The sequence below is a fragment of the Pinus tabuliformis genome, chromosome 3_2 (genome assembly GCF_031772625.1).
Source record: "Pinus tabuliformis cultivar Carrire ecotype Pingquan chromosome 3_2, CPIR1, whole genome shotgun sequence".
Taxonomy (NCBI): domain Eukaryota; kingdom Viridiplantae; phylum Streptophyta; class Pinopsida; order Pinales; family Pinaceae; genus Pinus; species Pinus tabuliformis.
In genome coordinates this window covers 100,540,267-100,560,804 of record NC_142302.1, presented here as the reverse complement: position 1 = coordinate 100,560,804, position 20,538 = coordinate 100,540,267, and the positions used below count along the sequence as shown (strand labels likewise).

Genomic DNA, 20,538 nt, shown 5'->3' with positions numbered 1-20,538 from the left:
TTTCAACATCCCTGAGAATTATTAAATGGATTTTTGAGATGGGATAAAGAACCTAAATTTTGTGGGAGAATAATACATCTTTCAACTCGTCCATGCCTTTTATGGTAGAGCATGTTCTGTCTATGCAAAGGATATAAATGAAGAAGCATAGCTCATGAAAGAAACAAGAAATACACTGATATATTATAATCCCCTTTAAAGAATTATTAAATGGATTTTTGAGATGGGATAAAGAACCTAGATTTTGTGGGAGAATAATACATCTTTCAACTCGTCCATGCCTTTTATGGTAGCATGTTCTGTCTATGCAAAGGATATAAATGAAGAAGCATAGCTCATGAAAGAAACAAGAAATACAATGATATATTATAGCCTGTGTTCTATGCCAGGGTCGAAATTTCCCAATATGCCTGAAAGGCAGCAAAGTCGTAGACAACATCATGGAGTAAATCGATTGCAATTTCAAAAAGTGTAATCTATCTTACAGATAGCGAATGTCTCAGTCAATACAACAATACTGAGAAAAGGAAGGAAAACACTTCCAAATCTATGCCATCAAAATAAATAGGACAGGTATTAAACAAATTTGTTACACAATTCTGTCAAAAGTGGTTATTTCAATGAACATATCCATATTTTACCATTCCGCTAAAGCAAACAAGGCTTGCACTTAAGGTTTCCAACATACCAACTTTACGATCTCCGTGCCAGATATCCCAGCAGCAAAACTCACTGGGCAATTTTACAGATGTCTTCATACTCAATTGCTCGCAGAAGTCTTCCATCATAGATACTCTTCTCAATCTGCACCTTTGCACAATACTTGGCTGTGTCAATTGCAAGTAGTCTCGCATTGCATCCCCGATAAGCACCGTTAACAATCCTAACAAGCCCACCAATCTGCGGTATCACGGTCTCGAGCTCCTCCTGATCTACCCTCAAAACATGGCCACTCTCAATCATCTTAATCTCCCCAACATATTTCCCAATTACCTTAACCACGACCCCTTTCTGCTTATAATAACCGTTCTCAGCTAGGGCCTTACTCATAACCTTAACCACAATTCCTTCACAGACCCAATAATCTTTTCTGTTCATCTTCTCCTTTGCATGTTCCTGCTCTTTCATAATCTCCTCCAAAGCAGCGGAGTCACTAAATTTTTGTCTATTAATTTCCTTCCTAGCCCTAGAAGTGCCAATATCATTTTCACCGTCTTCAAATACAGAATCAAATTTCCTTTTTTCTGTAGAGTCGCTAGTCAAAACCGGCTTGGAGAAAGAGAAAGCAATCTTACCATTTGTTAGACTTTCTGTCTTGGCTAAATCTTGAGGAGGCTCAGGCGAAGACGAATTTACGCTTGGTTTGGCCACCAATTTCTCCGCCCGTTCAATTTGTCCCTGGATTTCCCTCTCGTGCCGCTCTTCCTCCGCCAAATCTGACCGAACCCTCTTGTTTTTTAGACTCTCCTTCAATAAAGTCTCCGGTTCTCTGTCAATGAAGGTAATAAACCAACCCTTGGGGGTTTCATCGACCTTGCATTTCCCAGTTCGACCCAAATACTTGACGAACTCTGTCAAGGTCGCCCACTGCGTGGAATTCATGTGGATGTGGTGGCGATCGGCGATGTATTCATTATATACGACGGTGGCGGCCACACGGCTGAACCTGTGCGTTCTCTTGACGTGCTCCAGAAACGAATTTTCAAATTCTTGGGAGTAGCCGTCAACGAATCTGTCGGGGTTTTGGCCGAAAACATACATTTGGCGCTGGTGGCTCTCCGACATACAGTGGCATTTGAACCCGTTCTCGTCCCTGCATTGCTTCTCGCACATCTGACAGTACCATTTCAGCTTCTGTAAGCCCTTTGCTTTGATGCGATTTGCTATGGCTTTCGGCGTCAGAAAATCGTTCTTCCCCATTGAAGGAAAACGAGGAGTCCGACGAAGGAATTGGCACTTTCAGAATGGGGGCCAGACAAAACTCTTCCTCCCTGACGAAATATATTCAACGTATATAACTTTATTTTTTTATGTTGAAACCTGCAACAATCAAAGTTCTACCATTATCTGGTTTAATGTAAAATGATGAAGAAAAAGACCACAGACCAGCGTTCCAGCAACGCGTGGAATTTGACGTTCTTCCTTTTTTTTGAACGTATTTGAGGGTCAATAAAATTTTCCAATGTCCTTTTTGGCACTGTAAATTTCAAAAGGACGCTAATGGCTATTATCTCGGATCTAAAGATTACAGAATCCTTCTCAAGTTTTATGTTTATGATGTTTAAGTTGCCGACATTTTTCTTCAATTTTAAGAGATGAACTGTAGGGAGGTGTAAAGCATGATGTTGTTTACAATTTCACTGTTAATTATTGGTTTTTTGTATCTATAAGTTGTGAATTTGCAAGATTTTAAATAAAATAAGCTACTGTGAATTAAAAAAAAAAAAAGTCAGAACAAACAGGCTATGACAGTTTAAATGGAGATTTTATTTAAATTATGATATTAATCCATGTTATCATAACAAACAGGTTATGACAGTTTAAATAGAAATAATATTTAAATTATGATATTAATCGATATTATCATAACAAATAGGTTATGACAGTTTAAATAGAAATAATATTTAAATTATGATATTAATCAATATTATTAAGTAATGATTAGTTTTTGAAAATTAATATTTAAATAAATTTATTAAAATCAAATATTATTAAAAAAATCTATTAAGAATCAAAAAATCCAAGTCAATAATATTTAAATTATGATATTAATTAATTGAAAACAAATATTATTAAGTAACAATTATATTAAACGGCTAGTTTTTAAAAAAAATTAACAAAAAAATTATTATCCGGAGCTCCCTTAGATTTATAAAAGACCCAGTGGACCTCAAGAATATGAAGGGTGTTTACGTTATCTCATGCTCTTGTGGGACTCCTTACATTGATGAGACTGTTCACTCGATTAATCAAAGGATTTGTGAGCATGTTGTTGGCATCAAGCATGGCAGAACTCACTCCTCTGCTTTCGCAGAGCGTGCAGACAAATCTAAGCATCACATCTGCATTGAGGAGGCCCAAGTCATTGCTAGGGTTAGTCATTTCCATCATTGTAAATTGAGGGAGGCCCTAGAAATCGAAAAAAGGCCCAATAATTTGAATAGAGACGATGGTTGGATTATTAGTAGAAGTTGGGTCTCTGTCTTGTCCTCCTATGCATGCCAAAACCAACTAGGAAATCATAAATGCAATTTGTTACCTGCAAGTATGTCTGTTGAAGTTGTCTGATCCAACCTTTCCTTGCTTGATCCTTGCTTCATTTTCCTTCCTTGTCCTTCCTTTGATTTCCTTGTCCTTCCTTTACTTGCTAGCTTTCCTTCCCCTCTTGGTGCTCTTCTTCTCTCTAAGATTAACTCCAAAACTAAACTGACAAAAGCTACAAACTGATCCTCTGATGTCTTTTTATTTTTTATGCCTCTAATTTCTTCATCTTTCCATTATTTTCCTTCATTTTCCTCCTCACATGCAACATGTGACCTTTCACCTTCCTTTTCTCCTATTTTCCATTATTTTCATAAATAAATGCCAATTAATGTCTCTTTGCCTTTGCCAATTTCCCCTTAGCTATAAACACAACAAGTAATGCCCATTAGGATATTTTTCCCAACATTTAGCTTGGAATAAGTGTCCCATGACCTTGGTCTTATTTTGTTTTTATTAAATTTATTACATAAAATTTTGACCCGGGGTTGTTACAAACCCCTCCCCCTTAGGGGAACACCGTCTTCGGTGTTCAATGACACCTATACCCAGCAAACCACTGAAAGCAAAACATGTTGTTCATTTGCTTCATCCAACAAATAACCATATTGTTCATGGAGCTTTATAAATCCAGCTTAATACAATATTTACAATAATATACACATATAAACATATGCACATTTGCTTTAACCAGCAAATAAAAGGATATGATGCTTGCATCCACAACAAGGGAATCCAAAGGCTTACACCTCCACCCTCAAAGTAATACTAAGATTCACCTCCTTCCCAGGAAGTCCAGAATCAACTACCGAAGTCAAATCTGCATCCAATGTCCAATGTCCAATGCTACAATCCTGCGCCACTTATCCTGTAAGTGAACAATTATCAACTCATTGTTCCAAGGCACGCTCCCAATGTGCTTTTGATTCCATTTGGCAATGCTAATGACCAAGACAAATCCATCCCCCGACCTTCCCTTCTCTGCTACACAGTCCCTCGGGAAATCCGGTAACCCTTTTCCGTGCAATCACTCACCTTCCAAGTTCCCCAGCATCCCTTTTCCCAGGTGATCCATCCCTTGGAAAGGTTTCCTCGCGTCGGAAGGTCCAAAAACCAAGGCATATACCTGCCTCAAAATCATCATACCAGTCATAGCATGCTCATGACAATCAATGGACACTATTGGGTACCAATGTCCCACAATGGCCCTACTCCTGAAGTTCTTCACCAACATATTATTGTTTGTTCCAATTCCTTTTGCCACTGCTAATTCTTGCATTCAAATTCAACTACCCCAAACCAGGCATTTCCATGCTTCCTGTACCAAGCACATAATTTCCATTAGAATAAAAGGAATTGAAATAAATTCAAATCATACCTCATTGGTAGTTCGTCAATAAGGTACACTTGTAATTTTGTTTACTTCCTGTCATAATAAGTCAAACTAACTCTTTGATCAAATCAACATGTATAAATAGATCACATCCGGTTAGCTCAAATTCAACCATCATAAATCAAAATCATAGATCACATACATAGTTAAAACTGAAATAAAATATTGATACTTATCTTTCCAATGATTTTTTTGCTTCTGCCTTTGTTCTTTGTCCTTTTTGTACACACAATGAATCGGTTGCCAAACTCAGCAAGCACCAGTGCCTTCTCTTTAAGCAACAAGGGAATCCGGAGACTAAACCGCCTCCTCCCTCAATATCAACAACAAGGGTATCCCGAGACTAAATCGCCTCAACCCTCAATATCAACAACAAGGGCATTTAGAGACTAAACCACCTCAACCGTTAATAGCAACAAGGGTATCCTGTGACTAACCCATCTCAACCATCAATAACAACAACAAGGCCCAGAGAGTCACAAACCTGCCTATCCCATCACATTGTACAACAACATACACATACACAATGTACCACAACACATATACCTACACCCGGTGTACAACACTGCACATACACCCACACCTAGTGTACAACACCACACATACACCCACACCCAATGTACAACACCACGCATACACCTACACCCGATGTGCAACACAACACATACACCTACACCCGGTGTATGAACACATACACCCACACCCTGTGTATGACACAACACATACACCTACTCCTGGTGTACAACGTGACTCATATACACACACACTATGCAATACCACAAATACACCTATCACAATACAACCACTGCACAATACCCGTAGCACCATACCAAATATACACATCACAACATATACACAACACCACATGCACGACACCTGCACACAGCACCCCATGTACAATATGTACATAGCACCATATGCACACAACACCACATGTACATAGCACCGCATATCCAACATGTGTACAACACCATATGTACATAGCATCACACATACAACATGTGCACAACACCATTTGTACGCAACACTACATAAACAACATGTACACAACATCACAGGTACAACATATACAACATGTAAAACATATACACAACAATAGTACCACACATCCAGATATTACTTTGTCTTTCCTAGGCAACCTTGCTTCTAGTGTCTCTCCACCATCTATGCTTATCCCAACATGCCATAGATCACACTTCTCTCATTTTGTTGATGTATCCCTCAGCATTACTTGTCCATGACATAAACATGGGCATAGTACAAACACATAATATCAAATCATATCCACATGATAATAACCTCATAGATCTCCAGGGCTACTGTTCCCACTTGATACCAAGTGATCAGATGCTCATGTCCTAAGTGTCGTAAAATGCTCAAAATTTAAAGTGTTTAGAACTAGTTCAAAGTTGGATGACTGGAAAGTGCTCGTCTTCTCGATTCCGGCGCCGCAAACGGTTCGAAAAACGGTCGCCGTATGAGGAAGTTATGGCAAAAAGAAGAATTTGTCCATAACATTAGAAATTTTAATTTTTCAAAAAAAAAATTAAAAAAGGAATATTCCGCCTGGCACGAAATCCGAGGCAAACACCAAACATTAAATGTAACTGCAGTTAAGTTGGCGGAATTTTGGCAAGAGCGCCAAATTTGGCGGACCCGCCATAATTGGCGGAGCTATCTGGAGTTAACTAAAGTTAGTTGGAGTTTTTCTAGGGAAAAACTGGAGAAACTTTAAATGGCCATAACTTTGGCTAGGAAAGTCGGCTTTGGACGAATTTTTTTTTTTATTTTGGGTATTTTCAACCTTCTGAAGCCATTGGTGTAGGTCTTAATGCCATCTGAGGTCATTTGTAGGTGTTTTTGCTTCGTGGAAGTTCCAGGAGCCACTAGGGCCAAACTAGTTTGGGAGCTGCATTGGGAATTGTGCAGCCAGTGAATGTGGAACGAAGGTCATTTCTGAAGGTTTTCAGCATTCTAAATCATTTTCTACAGCTCGTTTTTCCTTTTGAGACATTCTTCTCACTGTTTAGCTTCAGGGAAGCTTTCAGGGCCACTAGGGCCATTTCAGGGATTGAGCTGTTTGGGGGCTCTATTCATCTGTTTTTGGTGATTCAAAAGCCTATGTCTGCTATTTTCGACCTTCTGAGTCTAATGGAAGAGGTTTTAGAACAAATTGAGGTCATCTTCACCTCAACATTCTCCATGCAAGTTTAAAGGGCCACTAGGGCCAATTTGGGAAAGTACTGTGTAAGGTACAAAATTCACTGTTTAGTGTTTGGGAAAGAGCATGTTTGGCTAATTCCTATCTTCTGATTCTGTATTTATAGTCAGATCTGTCCTTTGAGACACCATATTCTTGTATTAACCTTTGTAGCAATTTTAATACAAGAGGACAAGCCTAGTTGGAGAGGCTTGGTCCAGCAGATGTAGCCCAGAAGGGGTGAACTGCTTTATCATTTTGATGTCTTTATTTGCTGAAGATGATATGCTAAACAAAACTGATATAAAATATTAAACAGCAAATAAATATAACTTGCATACACACATAATCACTTATTCAGCTACAGAAAGTTACTTGTCTTATTCCGCAAGACCTTAACCTTCAAGTATGTGTATGTCTAAGACTTCTAAGTGTTTACTTTGTTATTTCTTTAGGCAGAGCCTGTAGAGGGCCAGGTAGCCTCTGGAACTCATCCTCTTTTTAGAGGTGACATGTCCGGCGAATGCCCCTACAGTCTATCTCTGTATAAGAAATAAGAAGTTTATACATTTTTAGAGGTCATTTGGAGTGTCTAGCTCACAGTTGAAATTATTGGAAATGGATACCTTGCACCCTTAAACAAGTACATTCCATTTTCAGATCAGATGGTATCAGAGCGCTATGTTGCTTGATTGACATCACTAGCTTGATTGTGTAGCTTGAAAGGTGTCTTAAGCAGTGTTGGAGATTGACTGCTTTATTATTCCGCAAAGTACTTCTTGTTTGAGTTGTTGAAGCTCTTTTGTTCATTTTTACAATGACAACTTCCATAAGTGAGTTCTCAAAATCGTCCTCCTTCACAAGATTCTTTGATGAAGGCTTGAAGCAAGAATTTTTCATCATGATGAATATGGTGAGAGAAATGTATGAGGATGAAAGAAAGAGCTCTAGACTTCAAGAGCAGTTGAATTCCATGAGGGAAGAGAATCAGTTGCTTTCTAACCAATTGCAGGAAATGGAAGGCCAACTTCATATTGCAAACATGAAGCTGGAAAGGATGCATGAGTTGGAGACACAACTCCTTGTTGCCAAAGAAGCCTTAGCCAAGTATCAGCTGGAAGAAGAGGTAAACAATTCTAGTTTGTCTTCAAATTCTGATAAGAATGTTTATGTTGGTTCTTTTGAGAAACATACCAGAGGCATAGGGTCCAAGTTGATGTCCAAAATGGGATATGAAGGAAAAGTATTGGGCAAACATGCACAGCGTATATTTGAGCCAATAATGGTTGAGGTAAGGCCTAAGAATTTGGGTCTTGGCTATGGACAATCTTGTGGAGAAAGTTCCAAAGCAGCCATGAAGGCAATTGAAACAGTTCCTAGAAGGAGTTTCATTTCAGGTTCTTTATCTCAAGGTTGTAAAGGTTGTATCCTTGAGGAATGCAATAGTTTGAAACAGACCTTGCAGGAAGAAGGTGTGCATAAGCATGCACTTGAACAAGGAAGTGGTGAAAGCTCTAAAGCCATTGCAAGGATTCATGGTGTTCCAAAAGGAGCTTCTTCTTCGTTTGATTCACCTCCTCATGAAGGTAATAAAGGTGAAAGGGAAAGGTATAAATCTGATTTCAATCATATTTCCTTTGATCATGTAAAGCATGGAAAATTTCCACATAAGCATTGGAAAAGAATTGCATGTTCTTTTTGTGGTTTGTTTAACCATAGTGTTTCTAGATGTTGGAAAAGAATGGCAACATACAGGAAACTTTTGAAGGAAAGGAGGCAAGAAGCCAAAGTTCCATTGAACAATGCAAATCATGTTGTCAAGAAGATGAACATGTGTTGCACTTATTGCCATAAGCACGGACATACTGCTGAAAGGTGTTGGACTCTGAATCCAACAATGCTTCCACGAAAGTTGAAGAAATTGGAGAAAGAGTATGGCAAGAATGGGAAGGAAGTTTCCATCATTGATATGTGTCAGGATGATACACATGTTGATATCGATGTGCAGTTAAAGGAAGCGCCTTTGAAATGGATTGGTAAGAAATGGTTAGAATTCTTATCCAATTAAAGTGGCATGTCTTTTGATTGAATGCATTTCTTTGTTAAGGGAATGCAAGTTGCAGGAAGGAAAAGCTGAGTATGAGACTCACTCTATTGTAGCGGAAGTTATATTCATTTCAGATTTGAAAGTACATGTACATGTGATTGAGGATCTTGTACTTATGATTGTACTTAAGAGAAAGTTGAAGGATTAACTGTATGCATGAGAATGATATGCATGAGCACATGGATCATGATGATTTCCTTGTATTTTAAACATGTATGTGTGATTAACTTGAAGGGTTGATTACTTTGTTTTTAACCATGCATGTAATGTAATATTGACTTGGAAAAAGTTAATTTGATCTCCAAGATTGTAAAGAGGAGAAATGATGAGGTGTTTCATCTTTGTAAAAGCCTTCTCATTTGGGAGGAAGCTTTTCTTTTGGAGTGGAGGTGCCATGGATGGGCATCGTGACAGCTGGCAAGCCCACATGTTCAGGAGAATATTTCAGCTCATATATCAGAAAGTTTCATTGCTGGTTTCTGCAAACTTTCAGTTTGTCTGGCGAACAAGCTTAGTCGGGATTCGACGAATACTTGGTTTATGCAGCAACATTCGCCATGACAACAGTTGATAAGACAGGACATTTTGGGATCAGTATGCTCTTTTGGCTGAACGGAAGAGGATATTTCTGTTCCTCAAGTGCTATACAGTTCAGTTCAGAGATTCAGTGAGCTTTTGGGGACCAAAAGTCTTCTCATTTGGGAGGTGTGATCAGGTGCTCATGTCCTAAGTGTCGTAAAATGCTCAAAATTTAAAGTGCTTAGAACTGGTTCAAAGTTGAATGACTAGAAATTGCTCGTCTTCTCGATTCCGGCGCCGCAAACGGTTCGAAAAACGGTCGCTGTATGAGGAAGTTATGGCAAAAAGAAGAATTTGTCCATAACATTAGAAATTTTAATTTTTCAAAAAAAATTAAAAAAGGAATATTCCGCCTCGCACGAAGTCCGAGGCAACCACCAAACATTAAATGTAACTGCAGTTAATTTGGCGGAATTTTGGCAGGAGCGCCAAATTTGGCGGACCCGCCATAATTGGCGGAGCTATCTGGAGTTAACTAAAGTTAGCTGGAGTTTTTCTAAGGAAAAACTGGAGAAACTTTAAATGGCCATAACTTTGGCTAGGAAAGTCGGTTTTGGACGATTTTTTTTTTGATTTTGGGTATTTTCGACCTTCTGAAGCCATTGGTGCAGGTCTTACAGCCATTTGAGGTTAGGTGTTTTTTCTTCGTGGAAGTTCAAGAAGCAACTAGGGCCAAACCAGTTTGGGAGCTGCATTGGGAATTGTGCAGCCAGTGAATGTGGAACGAAGGTCATTTCTGAAGTTTTTCAGCATTCTAAATCCATTTCTACAGCTTGTTTTTCCTTTTGAGACATTCTTCTCACTGTTTAGCTTCAGGGAAGCTTTCAGGGCCACTAGGGCCATTTCAGGGATTGAGCTGTTTGGGGGCTCTGTTCATCCGTTTTTGGTGATTCAAAAGCCTATGTCTGCTATTTTCGACCTTCTGAGTCTAATGGAAGAGGTTTCAGAACCAATTGAGGTCATCTTCACCTTCAAATTCTCCATGCAAGTTTAAAGGGCCACTAGAGCCAATTGGGGAAAGTACTGTGTAAGGTACAAAATTCACTGTTTAGTGTCTGGGAAAGAGCATGTTTGGCTAATTCCTATCTTCTCATTCTGTATTTATAGTCAGATCTGTCCTTTGAGACACCATATTCTTGTATTAGCCTTTGTAGCAATTTTAATACAAGAGGACAAGCCTAGTTGGAGAGGCTTGGTCCAGCAGATGTAGCCCAAAAGGGGTGAACTGCTTTATCATTTTGATGTCTTTATTTGCTGAAGATGATATGCTAAACAAAAGTGATATAAAGTATTAAACAGCAAATAAATATAACTTGCATACACACATAATCACTTATTCAACTACAGAAAGTTACTTGTCTTATTCCGCAAGACCTTAACCTTCAAGTATGTGTATGTCTAAGACTTCTAAGTGTTTACTTTGTTATTTCTTTAGGCAGAGCCTGTAGAGGGCCAGGTAGCCTCTGGAACTCATCCTCTTTTTAGAGGTGACATGTCCGGCGAATGCCCCTACAGTCTATCTCTGTATAAGAAATAAGAAGTTTATACATTTTTAGAGGTCATTTGGAGTGTCTAGCTCACAGTGGAAATTATTGGAAATGGATACCTTGCACCCTTAAACAAGTACATTCCATTTTCAGATCAGATGGTATCAGAGCACTATGTTGCTTGACTGACATCACTAGCTTGATTGTGTAGCTTGAAAGGTGTCTTAAGCAGTGTTGGAGATTGACTGCTTTATTATTCCGCAAAGTACTTCTTGTTTGAGTTGTTGAAGCTCTTTTGTTCATTTTTACAATGACAACTTCCATAAGTGAGTTCTAAAAATCGTCCACCTTCACAAGATTCTTTGATGAAGGCTTGAAGCAAGAATTTTTCATCATGATGAATATGGTGAGAGAAATGTATGAGGATGAAAGAAAGAGCTCTAGACTTCAAGAGCAGTTGAATTCCATGAGGGAAGAGAATCAGTTACTTTCTAACCAATTGCAGGAAATGGAAGGCCAACTTCATATTGCAAACATGAAGCTGGAAAGGATGCATGAGTTGGAGACACAACTCCTTGTTGCCAAAGAAGCCTTAGCCAAGTATCAACTGGAAGAAGAGGTAAACAATTCTAGTTTGTCTTCAAATTCTGATAAGAATGTTTATGTTGGTTCTTTTGAGAAACATACCAGAGGCATAGGGTCCAAGTTGATGTCCAAAATGGGATATGAAGGAAAAGGATTGGGCAAACATGCACAGGGTATAGTTGAGCCAATAATGGTTGAGGTAAGGCCTAAGAATTTGGGTCTTGGCTATGGACAATCTTGTGGAGAAAGTTCCAAAGCAGCCATGAAGGCAATTGAAACAATTCCTAGAAGGATTTTCATTTCAGGTTCTTTATCTCAAGGTTGTAAAGGTTGTATCCTTGAGGAATGCAATAGTTTGAAACAGACCTTGCAGGAAGAAGGTGTGCATAAGCATGCACTTGAACAAGGAAGTGGTGAAAGCTCTAAAGCCATTGCAAGGATTCATGGTGTTCCAAAAGGAGCTTCTTCTTCGTTTGATTCACCTCCTCATGAAGGTAATGAAGGTGAAAGGGAAAGGTATAAATCTGATTTCAATCATATTTCCTTTGATCATGTAAAGCATGAAAAATTTCCACATAAGCATTGGAAAAGAATTGCATGTTCTTTTTGTGGTTTGTTTAACCATAGTGTTTCTAGATGTTGGAAAAGAATGGCAACATACAGGAAACTTTTGAAGGAAAGGAGGCAAGAAGCCAAAGTTCCATTGAACAATGCAAATCATGCTGTCAAGAAGATGAACATGTGTTACACTTATTGCCATAAGCACGGACATACTGCTGAAAGGTGTTGGACTCTGAATCCAACAATGCTTCCACGAAAGTTGAAGAAATTGGAGAAAGAGTATGGCAAGATTGGGAAGGAAGTTTCCATCATTGATATGTGTCAGGATGATACACATGTTGATATCGATGTGCAGTTAAAGGAAGCGCCTTTGAAATGGATTGGTAAGAAATGGTTAGAATTCTTATCCAATTAAAGTGGCATGTTGTTTGATTGAATGCATTTCTTTGTTAAGGGAATGCAAGTTGCAGGAAGGAAAAGCTGAGTATGAGACTCACTCTATTGCAGTGGAAGTTATATTCATTTCAGCTTTGAAAGTACATGTACATGTGATTGAGGATCTTGTACTTATGATTGTACTTAAGAGAAAGTTGAAGGATAAACTACATGCATGAGAATGATATGCATGAGCACATGGATCATGATGATTTCCTTGTATTTTAAACATGTATGTGTGATTAACTTGAAGGGTTGATTACTTTGTTTTTAACCATGCATGTAATGTAATATTGACTTGGAAAAAGTTAATTTGATCTCCAAGATTGTAAAGAGGAGAAATGATGAGGTGTTTCATCTTTGTAAAAGCCTTCTCATTTGGGAGGAAGCTTTTCTTCTGGAGTGGAGGTGTCATGGATGGGCATCGTGACAGCTGGCAAGCTCACATGTTCAGGAGAATATTTCAGCTCATATATCAGAAAGTTTCATTGCTGGTTTCTGCAAACTTTCAGTTTGTCTAGCGAACAAGCTTAGTCGGGATTCGATGAATACTTGTTTTATGTAGCAACATTCGCCATGACAACAGTTGATAAGGCAGGACATTTTGGGATCAGTATGCTCTTTTGGCTGAACGGAAGAGGATATTTCTGTTCCTCAAGTGCTGTACAGTTTAGTTCAGAGATTCAGTGAGCTTTTGGGGACGAAAAGCGTTCTCATTTGGGAGGTGTGATCAGGTGCTCATGTCCTAAGTGTCGTAAAATGCTCAAAATTTAAAGTGCTTAGAACTGGTTCAAAGTTGAATGACTGGAAATTTCTCGTCTTCTCGATTCCGGCGCCGCAAACGGTTCGAAAAACGGTCACTGTATGAGGAAGTTATGGCAAAAAGAAGAATTTGTCCATAACATTAGAAATTTTAATTTTTCAAAAAAACATTAAAAAAGGAATATTCTACCTGGCACGAAATCCGAGGCAACCACCAAACATTAAATGCAACTGCAGTTAAGTTGGCGGAATTTTGGCAGGAGCGCCAAATTTGGCGGACCCGCCATAATTGGCGGAGCTATCTGGAGTTAACTAAAGTTAGCTGGAGTTTTTCTAAGGAAAAACTGGAGAAACTTTAAATGGCCATAACTTTGGCTAGGAAAGTCGGTTTTGGACGAATTTTTTATTTATTTTTTTTTTTTTTTTTGGGTATTTTCGACCTTCTGAAGCCATTGGTGTAGGTCTTATAGCCATTTGAGGTTATTTGCAGGTGTTTTTTCTTCGTGGAAGTTCTAGGAGCCACTAGGGCCAAACCAGTTTGGGAGCTGCATTGGGAATTGTGCAACCAGTGAATGTGGAACGAAGGTCATTTCTGAAGGTTTTCAGCATTCTAAATCCATTTCTACAACTCGTTTTTCCTTCTGAGACATTCTTCTCACTGTTTAGCTTCAGGGAAGCTTTCAGGGCCACTAGGGCCATTTCAGGGATTGAGCTGTTTGGGGGCTCTGTTCATCCGTTTTTGGTGATTCAAAAGCCTATGTCTGCTATTTTCAACCTTCTGAGTCTAATGGAAGAGGTTTCAGAACCAATTGAGGTCATCTTCACCTTCAAATTCTCCATGCAAGTTTAAAGGGCCACTAGGGCCAATTGGGGAAAGTACTGTGTAAGGTACAAAATTCACTGTTTAGTGTCTGGGAAAGAGCATGTTTGGCTAATTCCTATCTTCTGATTCTGTATTTACAGTCAGATCTGTCCTTTGAGACACCATATTCTTGTATTAGCCTTTGTAGCAATTTTAATACAAGAGGACAAGCCTAGTTGGAGAGGCTTGGTCCAGCAGATGTAGCCCAGAAGGGGTGAACTGCTTTATCATTTTGATGTCTTTATTTGCTGAAGATGATATGCTAAACAAAACTGATATAAAGTATTAAACAACAAATAAATATAACTTGCATACACACATAATCACTTATTCAGCTACAGAAAGTTACTTGTCTTATTCCGCAAGACCTTAACCTTCAAGTATGTGTATGTCAAAGACTTCTAAGTGTTTACTTTGTTATTTCTTTAGGCAGAGCCTGTAGAGGGCCAGGTAGCCTCTGGAACTCATCCTCTTTTTAGAGGTGACATGTCCGGTGAATGCCCCTACAGTCTATCTCTGTATAAGAAATAAGAAGTTTATACATTTTTAGAGGTCATTTGGAGTGTCTAGCTCACAGTTGAAATTATTGGAAATGGATACCTTGCACCCTTAAACAAGTACATTCCATTTTCAGATCACCAAGAACCTTCTCATGCCATTCACCTGCTTAAGCAATCATTCCTCCACAAGAATTATCCCTGATGACCTGTAAGAAAATGACATACATACATACATATAAATGTTAGCACAAACAATCATGATACCTAACAACCCTGTCAGACAACGACATACACACATACATGTATACATATATAGTCATCAACATAATCATGATCGCAACATAACTACTAAATATCATAAGGTCAAGGTTAAGAGAACTCCCTTTATCCATGCACAACATGCACAACATTGAGAACAATAGTTCCCAACATAACCAAGGCATCTGATGTCTTAATCCATTCACCTTACCTTTCTTGGTTACCTTTCTCATGACTATACCGCCACCGTCCATTTATCCCAATGGACCCAACCAATCCAACTAGTTATCATATTCTTGCTTTCAACTACCCTTATACATGCACCGAGTTTCATCTAGATTTTACATTACCTGTTGAGTTACACTTAGCTCTCCCCGAGCTTCATTAACTTTCCTCTTTTCCAAACCAAATCCTAAGACCCTCAAAACATAAAAGGCAGAACAAGAACAAACAAGAAGAAAACCATGAAACACCAACAACAATACGACACCACAAACAAAGTGACATGGCCATGCACCAGACATAAACAAAACTGCAAATCAAGCACAAACAATTCACAAAGCACAAAAATAGAAACAAACACTATGACTCAATCCCCATGGGTTCCCAATGCTTCCAAGGGAAAGATCAACCCAAGGCTTCTTCAAAATTTCATGGAAATCTCTTTTGCCAGGAAACTCCCTTGCATAATATGTTATATACCTAGGGGGGATAACATGGGGTACAAAGGGAGGTACCCAAGGGAATAATATAATAATGGGATGGGCCATAGTAATAAATAAGGTGGTTAACCCATATCATGTAAGGGACCACAAGTAGTTAGTAATAATGTAATGGGCCCATGGTATTAGATAGATGGTATTGAGGGAACCATGGTAATGACCCATGGTATTATATGTATGAGACCTATAAAGAGGCTAGAGACTCCACATTGAGGGATGCCAAGGATTATTGTATGAATAAGCATATGGCTTGTGGAGTGTTCTCCTTCCTTAAGGAGTGAATATATGGTGTTGCCCTACCTTAAGGGTTTTTATTGATCAAACCCTTAAGGTAGGGCAACACCATATATTCACTCCTTAAGGAAGGAGAACACTCCACAAGCCATATGCTTATTCATACAATAATCCTTGACATCCCTCAATGTGGAGTCTCTAGCCTCTTTATAGGCCTCATACATACAATACCATGGGTCATTACCATGGTTCCCTCAATACCATCTATCTAATACCATGGGCCCATTACATTATTACTAACTACTTGTGGTCCCTTACATGATATGGGTTAACCACCTTATTTATTACTATGGCCCATCCCATTATTACATTATTCCCTTGGATACCTCCCTTTGTACCCCATGTTATCCCCCCTAGGTATATAACATAATACTACCATAAACATGTGACTCTCAATGCATAAATAGATATACAATATACAAGTTACCTTACCTTGTTGTGTCAAGCACGTTGCCTTGTAACTAAACACATACATATATCATCTCTCAAGGGACACCAATTCCCTGACGAGTCCATCCCTAGATCAAAACCAGATGTTATACATGTCAAATACATGTTCATGAATATAGCACATATCCACATAATGTTAGACAAATCAAGGTTAAGAAGACTTCTTGTATTCACACAAAGCACTCATTCGTTTGGAATTGTGGTTTCCAACATAGCTAAAGGAATTCTCACCCAATTCATTTCTTTTACCTTTTACCTTGTTGCAATTGAGTCTTACTATGTCATGTCAAATCACCCAACTGTTAGTTATATAAACAAATTAATTGTTACCTTGTCACACTAATACCAAACATGTTTCCCTACAATTGTTCACACATGTCAATCACATGTTCCAAAGATTAAGACATCCTATCTATTAATTTGAAAACAACCTTTACCAAGGCTAACATCCATGTCATAGTTAATAGTCAACTCGCAGCCATCAGTGATAATACTACAACTAACACCCACTTGCACTCAAGTATATATCAGTTGTCTCAGCACATATCATGTTAGTGCAACCATATTAAAACAATATCATTTTGTCATGCAATCTTAGAGACAAATACTCATACCATGCAATTAATCAAACATTCAAACAAATTACAACACACCATGTTATATAAACCAAATAGATGACATAATCAAACTCATACCTCAATGTATCTCAGAGGAGGCTATCACATCTGCACAAGTTAGTCCAAATTAGTATGACACAATATCACAAGTACATCGACTCATACCTGAATACCATAACTATAACCATCTACACAAGCTGATCTAGCTTAGCACGCTACATACAATATCAAGATCTTAAATGTAATAACCATAATCCTCATGTGTATGACCACAATGCATACAACAACAAGTTGCTACCATTCATGACTATTTGACACATGTCCATATGACCACACTGATTAACTAGCATCTATCATGTATGTAACCATAACGACAATAGAGTAATAGGCATGTATATAACCCTAATGCATGTAACAACCATTAACAAACATATCTGCATGCCCAACATACAAAATTGTATAATGATCTACTCTTTACCCCGAGGTCCAATGTTTCCACCTCGCTTTAATGATCTGCACCTCCTACTCCATCTCAACCAGCATATCAACATCATATCATACTTAACAACATCATGATGACATAAACATCATGATTTTACCTCATGCATGACAACCATAACCAAGACAATGCATGCATAACAACATGCATACAACCCATCCAGTCCAAGTGTTGAACCATGCTCTTCCTCCCATAGTTAGCCGCTTTCACCAGCTTGCCCAACTTAAACATGAGCCGAGGGTTACTATGATAAGACTCAACCTCCTATATGACCTTAAGGAAATCGAGTCGACAACTTAAGACTTTACTGACTTCCCTTAGGTGCTATGGGACTTCCAGGAGCAACCCAACCCCTCCAAGAGTCCAACCCCTGAGATAACTCTCTTTTTCATTGACCTAGAGCCTCAGCTACTTCCTTGACAAGACATGCAAGTGACTGTAAGCCTCCAGTCGATCCCATAGGCATGACTGCCAGCGACTATGGACTTTTCCAGTCAGTTCTATGCCAGCGACCCTAAATTATGAGCCACTTTTTCAGGGTCAGGACTCAGACCTCTGCTTAGAACTCAGTGAAACTTTTAGAAATGATAAATGACATAGAAACAAAGCTTATAAACCAGAACTTGAACCGGGACTTGACTTGACCCCTCCCAACTGGGACTAACATTCCATCAAACACATGATGAACATGCAACCTACAGGTCATGAATGCATATTTGAACATAAGGATCTGAAAATTTATCTGAGGTTAAACAAGAAGGACCAATTCCTTCTCACAATAGTTGTCATATCACCAATTAGGTCATGCATTCATTAACTATGCATTCATTAATGGAAATGTAATAAGATCCATACTTAGATCTGTCAATTAACCATGCTTATAACCAGATAAATAACAATGATAGAACAACCATTAAAGCCACATAATAACAAGTACATTTACTCATCAAAAGCAAGAGGAACTTAACTCTTATTAACCATATGCAAAAGCCAACCAAGTCAAGGACTTCCACGTACCACCCGACCATAGATTGGACTGAACCAAATATTTCTTTCAACCAATCACCCTTGTGCCATCTTCTAAGCATGAATGTGGGATCTCATGGGATAAACCAATCCACAACCAAGGAAAACCAGAGGTTAAACCACCTCCATCCTCACCATACTGTGATCTCACCTAAACTGGTCGCGAGATCACAGAAAACCAAACCGAGCTTAGATGCCTCAGAATTCTTTCACCATCTATTCAGGAATTTTCTTGTCTTCACCCACCCATTGAGGGCTTCTCGAAGAAAATCATCTCCACCCCCAACCCTTGGGATTTTCCTGAGACCACCTCACCTAGATCCAAAACCTTTCGACAACCCAAATCTCAAACGAGAAAGAATCCCATCACACCATGGCTATCCGGAAATGGCAAGGCAAGGTTAAAACCATTATCAAAACCTGGAAAAATCCATGCCACCGACATCAAAGAAACCAAAATACACACATGCATATGCCATGCATGCCAAAACCAGCTAGGAAATCATACATGCAATCTGTTACCTGCAAGTATTCCTGCTAAAGCTACCTGATCCAACCTTTCCTTTCTTGATCCTTGCTTCCTTTGCCTTCCTTGTCCTTCCTTTGTTTTCTTGCTTTCCTTCTCCTCTTGGTGCTCTTCTCCTCTTCGAGACTAACTCCAAGGCTGAACTGACAAAAGCTACAAATGGATCCTTTGATGTCTTTTTATTCTTGATGCCTCTAATTTCTTCATCTTTCCATTATTTTCCTTCATTTCCTCCTCACATGCAACTTGTGACCTTTCACCTTCCTTATCTCCTATTTTCCATTATTTTCATAAATAAATGCTAATTAATGCCTCTTTGCCTTTTCCATTACCTTTGTCAATTTCCCCTTAACCATAAACACAACAAGTGATGCCCACTAGGATATTTTTCCCAACGTTCAGCTTGGAATAAGTGTCCCATGACCTTGGTCTGATTTTTCTTTTATTAACTTTATTACATAAAATTTTGACCCGGGGTTGTTACAAAGAAGAACCTACCTGGAGCCATTGCATTGTTCTGGGAAGCTATTAACGTTGGAGACCACATTGACAATGCATTGAAGGGCATGATCGTAGTGATGAAGCAGTTGAATCGGCCACTGGAAACCATCGAGTCCATTAAATCCTTCAGAGATCTTTGCTCGCTGCAAGCACAAGAGTTTTTGATAATGTGCTCATTGATCTCTTTAAGATATAAACTCAAACAAATCAAATATTCATAGGTGATATATAAGAACTTTGTGCTTTGCTCCATAACGTTAATGTCTAACATTTTTGTTGTAGAAATGTGGAAGATTGGATGAGTAAATTAGTTTGTTGAAGCATAAGCTCCGCTTAATTCGGCAAGGCTTTGCATTCAATGGCAAATCCACCAAAACTGCACGGTGACAAGGAAGGAAGTTTCAAGTTTCCATAAGGCAAGAGACCACTTGGTTACTGGTACATAACATCTACACCCTACTTGCTCTTGTATGATTTCCGTGTAACAATTGTTGAAGGAGAATATAATGTGTGTCGGAAAGGTAATTTAGAATGGGTGCTCTTATATGATTTCTGTGTAATAGTTGTTGAAGGAGAATATAACACGAGTTGGCAAGGTAATTTAGGATGGGCGTAATGCAATAGCATGACTACTATTCTCGAGAAATTGTTTACAAGCAATTTTTGTTCATCTAATGGCCAAATCAAATTAGTTATGTAAGTAATAAGTGATTCCAAATGGTATAATTATTAAGCTAATCCAAATGCTTGAATATTCTTTAATTGTCGACTTAACAAATGCTTCAGTGTTTTTAATGTGGAAGAATGATTGTTTTTAATATTAAGTAATCATAAAGTAATGCTATGGAAATCTATGAATTAAATATTCATATGAACAGACAGCTACCAAATTGGTTTGAACTTTGAAGTGAGC

The 20,538-nt window shown here is 38.6% G+C and overlaps 1 protein-coding gene and 1 pseudogene across 1 annotated transcript; one reads left to right on the top strand and one right to left on the bottom strand.

The window, feature by feature from the left end:
• Window positions 1–441: 441 nt before the first annotated feature.
• LOC149180033 (KIN17-like protein) lies at window positions 442–2,255 on the bottom strand. The gene has a single exon (XM_089415867.1). The coding sequence runs from the start codon at window positions 1,918–1,920 to the stop codon at window positions 730–732; it is 1,191 nt and encodes a 396-aa protein (XP_089271993.1). The 5' UTR covers window positions 1,921–2,255; the 3' UTR covers window positions 442–729.
• A 12,629-nt stretch (window positions 2,256–14,884) lies between these two features.
• Window positions 14,885–20,300, top strand: LOC149180032 (protein SULFUR DEFICIENCY-INDUCED 1-like; annotated as a pseudogene).
• Window positions 20,301–20,538: the final 238 nt, after the last annotated feature.

What these genes read in the sequence shown, in the direction of transcription:
- LOC149180033 (XM_089415867.1), bottom strand. Translation starts at nt 1,920, where the DNA reads ATGGGGAAGAACGATTTTCTGACGCCGAAAGCCATAGCAAATCGCATC.